At 42.7% G+C, this 10,905-nt stretch overlaps 2 protein-coding genes across 4 annotated transcripts in view; one reads left to right on the top strand and one right to left on the bottom strand.

Annotated features, from left to right (window-relative positions):
- The window catches only part of LOC131136428 (rho guanine nucleotide exchange factor 25-like), a 68,893-nt gene that overhangs the window by 12,868 nt on the left and 45,120 nt on the right, over nt 1-10,905 (top strand). The window lies entirely within an intron of this gene.
- On the bottom strand, nt 1,193-9,590 carry LOC131136430 (activin receptor type-1-like). Of its 2 annotated transcripts, XM_058083230.1 has the most exons (10): nt 9,152-9,590; nt 6,557-6,628; nt 5,932-6,168; nt 5,625-5,830; nt 5,444-5,543; nt 5,226-5,372; nt 4,868-5,143; nt 4,590-4,787; nt 2,733-2,863; nt 1,194-2,460 (listed from the first exon to the last, which is right to left on the bottom strand). In XM_058083230.1, the coding sequence occupies exons 2-10, from the start codon at nt 6,624-6,626 to the stop codon at nt 2,314-2,316; spliced, it is 1,512 nt and encodes a 503-aa protein (XP_057939213.1). In that variant the 5' UTR covers nt 6,627-6,628; nt 9,152-9,590; the 3' UTR covers nt 1,194-2,313. The 2 variants fall into 2 exon arrangements, with proteins under 2 accessions (XP_057939214.1, XP_057939213.1); XM_058083231.1 differs by lacking the exon at nt 6,557-6,628 and having other exon boundaries at nt 1,193-2,460; nt 9,152-9,589.

The following is a 10,905-nucleotide window of genomic DNA, read 5'->3' as shown; positions in this document are numbered from 1 at the left end:
GAAATTAATGTGTTGGGGATGAAATAAATCATTATTAATTATGCTGGAGCATGTGATGCTAACATTGACTGTAAATATGAATAAGGACGGTTCTTTGCGTATATGTGCTCATAATATATCATTCATTCATTTCCTGATAAGTGCGTGTGAATTCGTAACCTCGACTGTATTTTGCAATTGTTGTGTGACTCAATGCAAACTTGACGCACAATTGACGTTGTTACTCAATACTCACAGAAAAATAACACACTACAAATTCAGGTAGTACACTGAAAAATAATTAACAAAAATACGGCCATCCGAAACCCACTTATTCATAATAATATTTAATTAGAAATATTTCCCTTTCATGCATTATTCAGTGATCCATAATTTACTTCAGACAGTGCCCCAGGAGGGGGTTGATTTTAGAAAAAAAAAATGTCTGACGCTCATTTATCATTGCCGAAAACATAAACAGTTTTATTCTGCTTTAACTGGGAAATGAACGTTAAATTATTTAAAAACGCAATTGTTAATACAATGTTAGATATGTCTTGGCACGGAAAAAGAGATTGTTTATGGAAGATAGATGTTTCCATTCAACCACTGTGACTCATCAGTTGCAAAGAAAGGGCTTCCTGCTAATATGTTCTGTGCAAAGAAGCAACCATTGGTGGCCATTTAGCATACCGTAGCACGACTTGTGAGATCAGTGAGATCTGCTTTCGGGACTTTTCAGTGCTCGCTTTTATCACTAACCCTCCCGGAATGCTCACAAGTGTGTTGGTTGTTGAGCTTAAGTGCGTCTCAGTTGTCTTTCCCCGCCATTTTCTGTGCACTGTGTTGCATCCATGTTGCATCTACAGTATCTCCTCAACCAATCCACCCCCCTCCTCTAGCTGGGACATCCATAACACGAGAAGGAAACAGACGGAAACGTGAACTCAGACAGCCACTCAGGCCTCTCTGGTCCCACGACGCCCCGTTCCCCTTTGCAGTGTTTAAAAATAACCAGCTCTTGATCACACTGACCAGACAGCGGGCGTTTGTTATTATCTATATAGCGTTTGGTCAGCAACCACACAGACACACACTAAGACAAAGGTGCAACATGAACACACAAATGGAATAGATGAACACAAAATGACCATTCCACCATAATCATTTTCTATACTGTTTATCATCATTAGGGGCGTAGGAGTGCTGGAGCCTATCCCAGCTGACATTTGGCGATCACAAGACACATATGAAAATGCATTATTTTTCTTTTATTTTCTTTTATTTTAACCTATTGTGTTTATTTCTCCTTATTTAATGTCATTATCAGGTGTCTTGGGTAGCTTTTAAGAGCTATACAAATAAAATGGATTTTATTCACACTTATGGACATTTAAGATTCTCCAATTAGCCTAGCATGCAGGAAGCTGGAGTACCTGGAATAAACCAGGAGGACATAGAAACTCCAAGGAGAGATACTTCAACAGAGATTGGAGGTCAACATGGTAACCACAAAGCCATTGCGTCACCAGTAATGAACACATAATTATAAAGAAAAAGACAACATCCAAATGTATTTTATCATGTCTTTTTAATTACAATTGGAATTGAGTTTTAAATAATATGTCATTTTAGTTCTTTTTTTCCCCCCTGCATAATTCAAACATTGACTTTTTAATTTAATTGTTGGACTTTATAGTTATGACTTTATCAATACAATCCTGTTAGCTCAGGATTGTATTGATAAAGTCATTAATTAGCCTCCTCCTTAAGGGGTTTGTGTAATACTGCTCCTACCAGCGTGATCATCACAATCCTTTATCCTTAACATTTAGTGGCCTCTAGTGGTCAACAGGAGGATTGCATCGGGTACAAATCAAAGTGTTCAAATGCCAAACACTTGAAAAATACATCAATTTTTAAAAAATACAGTTACATACAATATGACATATTTAATATGTGATATTGCATAGCCCTTATTAACTACAAAAATAATGTGTTTTACATATACACAACTAAATAATTCAATGTGTGCGTGCGGCTAAAGTAATTTCACAAAAGGTACTTAGGTGCTTAGAGAACAGGCATTGTGTTATGTTGAGCCTTATAATTATTATTCATAGTGAAAGTCTTCCTCATTGTGTCTCTGCTCAGCGTTTTGGGGGATTTTAGTCACGGGAAAGTAAAATAGCCTTGGGTACAAAACAGTCTAGACACAAATGATAATGTTTTAAGAAAAGGCATCATAAAAATATGCTAATGATATTCATCACCGTGCTGGCGGGAATGTAGCACATATTTTAACAATACGCTTGGAGTCGCCGGCGTGGCGATCTAGATGTCCTGCTTAAGTTTGTTGATGCTGAAGTCACTGTCCTGGTCATGTTTGGAGAGGGTCTTCTTCACCCGCAGTGCCGTGAGGCGGGCGGGGGGGTTCTGGAACCAACACTCCTTCATGATCTTCACTATGGATGACATGATCTGGACACACACAGACAGCCAAGCACATGAATACCACTAGTACTACTTCGACGGTATGTCAAAACCTGCACAATAGCTGGATGGACTGGGGAGGGTGTCCAAAATGTGGCACAGGGGCAAAAGGATGTTTGACACTAATAATACAAATCTCTTTTTTAAACAATATTCAAAATAAAGTTCCAAAATGGTGCTCCGCATCCTTTGATTTTCCAGTATGAGCCCCTCAGTATCAAAGTTTGGACCCCCAAAGAGTCTAACAGTGTACAGCCTACTGGGTGGGAGTGGAGCCGGTTGTGCAAGCTGGGCCTCTGCTGATCCACGCAGACTACTTTCTTCATCTCCTCATAGCTGGGATCTGAGGGCACCAGGTCAAAGAAGGGAGGACGATACTCTTCCACAATCCCTGGAACAAAAAAAAAAGATTTTGGCTCCAAAAATATTTCAGCACATTCCATGAGGCCTCGTGGAAAAATTGCTAACTGAAATGATAAATCTCATTATCAGTCTCATCTTTCCATCAGGCCTGAAATAGCATTTTTGTCTTGAGCTAATGGGAGGTTATGGATTAAACAAGACAGCAGATAAAGACTCCCTTGTGAATATGATCATAAACGCTACGAATGTGTAGTACACAGTGTGTGTATTTACAGTATGTGTATGAATCTGCATGCTTGCAGACCGGCGTCTGGATTATGTACAAGCAAGTGCTGACACCAGATAGGACGCTTACGCTAGTGCTAATAACGAGCGAGGATATTAGAGACGGAGCCAGACAAAGAAAACAGCCGAGTGCTGAGAGACACGGGACTAACTGCCTCAAACGTACACACGCCTGAGAAAACACAACACATGCAGTACACGCACATGCAGTACACGCACATCCAGTACACACACGGAGCATAGATAAAGTCACAAGAAGGGAAGATACTTCCAAAGACAGTCTAGCCTCTTCAATCCATGCTGAATGATGATTGATGATTGACAGCCATTCAGCAACATTTAAGCATTTAAACATTTAACCTTAATCAGCATTTGGAAGAGACATTCAAGTGTAAAAAGAAGTTAAGCGTTATTTAGAGTAAAACAAACCCAAACAAACAAACAAGTTGTTGACTGCGGAGGTGACTTTCTCCTCAATTTGCTATTTTCACTTTCATTTTTCTTCCTTTATTGTGATTGTCCACTCAGCCATGTTGTACTTAGCAGCCAAACACATCATCTTGTCATAAATCATAAATCACTGTTAATAAGACAGATTTACCACCAGAAACATAAACATATCTTTTCACTGTCTGTTGTACTATGCAGCGTCAAAAAGGCACATTAATTAGTTACAGTTTCTCCGAAAGTAACTGAATTACTCCCAACCTACAGAATTACTCCTTAAAAATAAATGTAATTAAGGTACTAGGGGAAATAATTATTGTGATATCTTTTCAGAAAAATATGCAAATATGCAAAGGAATTCTCATTTACCTTTATTTAGTTCTTTATTTATAATTTCTTTAGTGGTTACCGCTGAGCTTCGGCTGCGGACTAAGCTAGCGACTTGCAGTTCTACAAGTATTGACTTGTTGACTAGATATATAAATATCGATAACATGCTCGTTTGCCGTCAGCGTGACTGGAGCACACGACTTGTGCTGGAAGACACGGCCATCCCAAGTACAGCGGACATTGTATGTGTTGTTGCTGCTGTTGTTATTGAAATGCTAGCATAAGTATTTGTATCAATGCGCCGGTGTTTTAAATTATCAAACATTACGTGTTTTCTATGCCGCTTATCCTCACGAGGGTCACAGGTATGCTGGAGGCTATCTCGGCTGGCTTTGGGCGAGAGGCGGGGTACACCCTGGACTGGTTGCCAGTCAACTCACATTCATACTTATGGACAATCTGGAGTCGCCATTGAACCTAACATGCATGTTTTTGGAAATGTGTTGATGAAATCCTGAACTAAAATAGCATATAAACAGCATATAAACAGCACATAAACAGAACATAAACAGCACATAAACAGCATATAAACAGCATATAAACAGCATATAAACAGCATATAAACAGCATATAAACAGCATATAAACAGCATATAAACAGCATATAAACAGTACATAAACAGCATACACTACCATTGATGATCGTTCTGCGTGAAATTTCCCAGAAGACCAAGCCCAGGGCCCAGATATCAGTTTGCTTGTAGGACTCAAAGACGTCCATACGTATGCTCTCCTCCAGGACCTCGGGTGCCATGTAGCGCTTGGTGCCAACGCGAGGGTTGTGGCCCACGTCCAGATAGTCATTGGACTGGGAGTGGATCACGGCCAGACCTGGGAGAGTCAGGATAAAGCAGAACCTTCTGATTGTTGAATGCACCGTGACGGACTCGTTGCTACCGTTGCATTCGTACCGAGGTCAGCGATGCAGCACTGCCCGTTCCTCTTCACCAGGATGTTCCTGCTCTTCAAATCTCGGTGAGCGATGGCGGGTTTGCCCTGGGAGCTGACGATCTCAGTGTGGAGGTGAACCAAGCCGCACGCCATAGACAGGCACATCTTCAGGCAGCTCTCGGGCTCCAAGCTGCTGTACTGCAGGAAGTCGTAGAGCGAACCCAGCTCGTGAAAGTGCGTGACGAGCCACAGCTGGGTGCTGGAATTCTTGGATGTCATATCAGAGGCTATGAAGCCTAGGGCGAGAAGTGAAGACACGTGGTTTTTTGGAGTTTATCTGAAGCTCCACATCTACTGGGATCAAATCCAGCGCAGTACCCAAGATGTTGTCATGCCGAAGCTGCACAGTATTGTAGATCTCAGTCTCTCTGAACCAGGACTGCTCATCTCTTGAAGAAAAGATCTTGACGGCTACGCTCTCACCCATCCAAGTTCCTCTCCACACTTCTCCGTACCTGCCTTTACCTGGGAAGGGCATCATTAAACAATTGTAAAACTCCACGACAGAAGGAGCCTGAGGTACGATGGAGACTAACCAACACATTCCACAAGTGAGATCTGCCTGGCCATAGTCCTTTGGACCAGATAGGGCAGCCCGGTTCCGCTCCCTGAGGTGCAGAACTCATCAAATATCCCCTGGTGGAGGACACAAGAAGCCCATTTAAAAAAACGAAAGTCCAGACATGATGACATCACATTTAATATCGAATCCCTTACGCCATACGTGGGCTCGTCGCCGTTGGGAACCTTGTGCATGCTAACGTTGTGGTCGTCAACGTTTTTGAGGCATGCGTGTGTACGCCGGAAGCGTAGGAACAACAGCATTCCACATAAACTGGAGAGCGTGAATAAGATCAGCAGAGCCACAGTGATCCACAGGTCTGGGGGGAGCCGCTGTGGGGGGGCTGTCGTTGTTTCTCCATCTGGAGCCACAAATGTTACATACGTTTTTTTTTTAATGTCATAGTAAAGCACAGTACAAATCGTTGTGGTAGTACTCGGACTGAGGAGTTGGATTACTGACTGATGTTCGGAGGTGGCGTCGCAAAGGCGTTGCATAGGTTCTCCCTGCAGCAGAAGACGTGGAAGCGTTCGAAGGAGGTGAAGCACTGCTCCCTGTAGTTATGGTTGGAAAAGCAACCTTTCTCCTCGTGGCCTTGCACCCACATGTAAAAGCAGATGTCCCCTCTGCACGTGGCGTTCACACACGTGCCTTTGTCGTTCTCGCATGTACAGAGATGCTTCCCGTCATCCTCGGACTCTGCCGGTGAGCAAAACATACTGTCATCCCTTCGATAAGTACACATGGCTGACCTAAGAGCTAACCTTCTCCAGACATGATTTGCTTTAGAGGACAACTTAGCATTAAAACAACAAAATGTTTCTGCAAAAGGAGTTTTTTTTTGCTGTTTTTGTTCACCAGGAGGCAGCGGAATGGTACAATATGAGCGTGATGAAGCATTTGTGATTGGTAAGCTCCTCAAAGCTGGAAAATTCCGGAACTTTTGAACTCAACACTAGAAATTGCAAATAAGTGTAAATGTGTTGGATGACTGCTGCAAATTTGATGAATAAAGTACCTAAAGTACCTACCTAGCTACCTACCAAAATGTGTAATATTAAGTTGGCGGTACATTTGCATCACTCACCCGCAGGGCGAGCAGACACCAACAGCAAGAGTCCGACCAACATCGTCATGAAGCGAGCAGAGCCGCCCATATCTGTGGACCACATGCAGAAATATTAAATATCATTAGTAATAAAAAGAAAATAATAATAGTAATGGTTTTATTTCATTTGAACATGCGTCAGATTCCAATTGAGTGCATCCCATAATCAGTTCCCAGGAAGAAGCAAAGCTTATTAAATCCTACCCCTCCATCTGGTACTTTTACAATCACTAACTGTTACATTTGTTCACTTCCTGCTTTCCTAATATAATTAAATTTTTTAAATAATTGTTTTAATTTTTTTTTAAATTTTATTATTATTTTTTATTTTATTTTTTATTTTTATTTTGGCATGGATCAGATTACAACTGAGTGCATCCCATAATCAGTTCCCAGTTCCACATGTCCAAAAGGAGTAGGAAGAAGCACAGCTTATTAAATCCTACCCCTCCATCTGGTACTTTTACAATCACTAACTGTTACATTTGTTCACTTCCTGCTTTCCTAATATAGTTTAAGGGTTTTTTTTTGTTTTTTTTTTTTAAATTTTAAATTTTGTAATTTCTTGTCCCGTACCGAAGTACGAGGTGATATGACTATACAATGACATAATGTGTACCATAGTAACTGTCAATATAGTGATAAATATAGCACTTTATGACTGGTTCAAGACCAGTAATAATATTAATTTGCTGAATCTGAATCCGCTTTATCGGCCAAATATGTTCACACAAACAAGAACTTTGGTTAGATAAGCTCTGGCTGTACATATAGTCAGACAATAACAATAATAACGATTCTGTGATTGAAATTCAAGATTAAGAGTAGAAAAATGTGGTGTGGAAAACAAAGGTCAGTGGATCCAGCCTGTCTGCCTGTGTTGTAATTGCTTGTTTTTTTTTTTTTGGGGGGGGGGTGCAGCAATCTGGAGTGTTTGTATAAGTGTGCCGAGACTGCGTGTAGCGCTGCGCTACTAGCCAGGCTCCGAGCCTGTTGACTTCCCAGCTGCCTCGCTTGCAGAGTAAATATTGATGGCTACGCTTCCTGCCATTGAGCGGCCCCACCCGGCTAGCCGCCCAGACTCTGGCTGCTCATTGTTCAACGTCGTTTAGGGCTGCAGCGCCGGGGGTCGCGTAGTAGCACAGCAGTCATACATCACCAAAGCATGCTATGGGAAGTATGTACTGCAAAAAGAAATGCCCAAATTTCGGCTAAAAAAAACATTCCCACTGTTGTTGACATGCCTGCCATTTAGTACTTCCATATTTCTTAACCCATTCAGATCATTCCAAAGTCATTCGGGACATTTAGAATTCCTGGTACATTGCACTATGATGCTAGGTGTTAGCATTGTAACATTAGCATGTTAGCATTGCTAGCATGCATCCCCTGCCTCTAAATCCAACCCCGTGCACTCTGCTCTGAAACCACAAGACGATAATAGCAAACATCAGAAAGCACTTCCTGCATTGCGCAACCTGGTCAAATCTTGGCGTCTAGCATAAACACAACTCCGCCCACGCCTTTCCTCCGTGGACGGGGCACAGCTGGCTTTCATTTATCTGACCATCATTTTATCATCTGCAGGTCCTGACATAGCAGGGAGGCCTAATTATATCCTCCGTCGTAGGCTCCGGCACACTTCCTCTTGAAGCCCCCCCCCCCCCCTCGGTTTGTCTCCGTTCCGTCCAACGCTACGCCCCTGTGACCCGAGGGGAAAAGATCCATTGTCATCTCTTCCTCCCATCGACAGCTTAGACTCGGGGAAGCAAATCTCTCATTCCATCTGGATGACTTAGCGTGCTTAGCGTGCTGGATGGCGGAGGCATGCATCAGCCCGCCAGCCTCTGAGCCCCCCCCCCCCCCCCCCAAACTGGGCCTCAACCTCATATTCTCATATTCTACAAAACTTGCAAGCTTTATTGTGCAGTCCTTAAGTTAGCAATCCAGTGCTTGAGAAACTTTGGAATGACCACCAGGAATAATGTAAGACATGTAAGTTATGCAATATACTTATAGGAATACATTGCCAGGAATTCTGGGTCGCACCAAATTGTCCAAAAATATGAATGATTATAAATTAATTATGAATATTTGTTTGTCTAAATATGCCCTGCATTGGCTGGTGACCAGTCCAGGGTGTACCCCGCCTCTCGCCTGAAGTCGGCTGGGATAGGCTCCAGCATGATCCGAGTGAGGATAAGCCGTATAGAAAATAGATGGATGTTTAAGCAAATATTTATGCTTTTTTAAAAAAAAAAAGGAATACTGGCAAAATACATGAACTTGGTTGAACTGGTGATCAATACCCCCCCCCCTCTCCCCATCTAATGAATGGTTTGGTCTGTTTGTTAATACAGAGCTATTCATGTGCCATGACTTGACTTTCGTATCAGTGACGTACTCAGGGTAACTTTGTAAATCGGTAATATTTTCATCTCCTTCTCAGGTGTAAGACACCTGTTTAGTTCGCTGGAGAAATTTGATGAATGTTTCCATATCAGGTGCACTTCATGCCATTGCCATGCATTAGAAGCTGCGGAAAGTTAACAAAGTGCACCCGACGCCATTTACCTGTTAACAGCTCTCCTTTTAACGTGATGCGTGTGAACTCCGCACGTCTCCCATGTCAACTTCAAGTGTCTCTCCGCCGCCTCTTTAAAACGCCAACGTCTCCATTCCTTTACTTTTTCCTTCAAGAAAGGCTGAAGTGAAACGAAGCCACATCCTCAAACGTTGTCCACTAAAAGCTGGGGTTGTAAAAATCGTTGAAATGTTGACAAATATTCGCAGGAGCAGCTACCGAAATAGACGATCTCATCTCAGTCCACATCTACAATGATAAACAAAGTACCGATGCTAGACTCCTTCTACCCGGAGGGGTTCTCCAACAACCTCTGTCGTATGAAGCCAGGACTTTTGTTGACTTCTTTGAACATGATCAAAAGGCAAGATTACTCTTTTTTTTTTAAACAACGTGTATAGTTTGTCCCACCCCTTATTGTCCCACTCAGCCTCAGCTCTGCCTGGAATGTTCTCATAGCGGTTTTCCTGTTGCTAAACCTCTCATTTTCCTTTTCCCCTGTGGACTTAGCCTGCTCTGCTCACTGGCAGGAATGTGCTTTAAACACTTCATGATACAATAAGGAGGCCAAATCCGGATATCATACTCAATATGATGATGTAGTACTTGTGTACTGTATGTCTTATTTGCTGTATTATTACTTACTCTATGGTGTCATAGTTCATGTTCATGTTAGCTCATGTCTCATTTTTAATAATATTGCTCTCGGGTTAGAAATCCACTAGAGCTGCACACGTTGCTACTGGTATCATCTTCCACTCCTCCATAATGTGGATGGTAGACCTTGTGCTCCTCCACCGTCCTTCCACTTGGCCCACTGGTGGTCTTGGGCTGTGTTTGGGCTCCTTATGTTGGAAAACTGCCACGCGTACATCATATTGCAATACAGTATCATCATCAAGTGGAAGATGCCGAGTGGGATACGTTGTTGTCTTCCGCAAGCATGCATTTGATGTTATTTCATTCATTCATTTTCTACCGCTTTTCCTCACGAGGGTCGCGGGGGTGCTGGAGCCTATCCCAGCCGTCTTGGGGCGAGAGGCGGCGTCCACCCTGGACTGGTGGCTATAGCCAATCCCAGGGCACATATACTAGACAAACAACCATTCACACTCACATTCATACCTGTGGCTAATTAACCTAGCATGTTTTTGGAATGGGGGGGGATACCGGAGAAAACCCACGCATGCACGGGGAGAACATGCAAACTCCACACAGAGATGGCTGAAGATGGAATCAAACTTGGGTCTCCTAGCTGTGTGGCCTGCGTGCTAACCACTTGTTAGTTTATCCAGCATGAACGTATAGTGACGCTATCCCAGGAGTCTCCAACAGGTTATTTTATCATCATTTATATTAATATTAATACTATTAATATTACTAGACAAACAACCATTCACACTCACATTCATACCTATGGACAATTTGGAGTGGCTAATTAACCTAGCATGTTTTTGGAATGTGGGAAGAAACCGGAGTACCCGGAGAAAAGCCACGCATGCACGGGGAGAACATGGAAACTCCACACAGAGATGGCAGAGGGTTGGGAAAGACAAAATAAAAAGCCAAAAAGATACCACTTCCACACAAAATAGGAGGAGAAGTCATTCATTCATTCGAACTCGGGTGTCCTAGCTGTGAGGTCTGCGCGCTAACCACTCGACCGCCATGCCGCCTCTGACGTTATTTTTCATGTAAAATCCCTCCTTTCTTCTTCGTCACTTTGCTTCATGGCTGCAAGTCA

The sequence above is a fragment of the Doryrhamphus excisus genome, chromosome 10 (assembly GCF_030265055.1).
Source record: "Doryrhamphus excisus isolate RoL2022-K1 chromosome 10, RoL_Dexc_1.0, whole genome shotgun sequence".
In the NCBI taxonomy this organism is placed as follows: Eukaryota; Metazoa; Chordata; class Actinopteri; order Syngnathiformes; family Syngnathidae; genus Doryrhamphus; species Doryrhamphus excisus.
The sequence above is the reverse complement of the archived record's forward strand: the minus strand, read 5'-3'. Positions and strand labels throughout refer to the sequence as shown.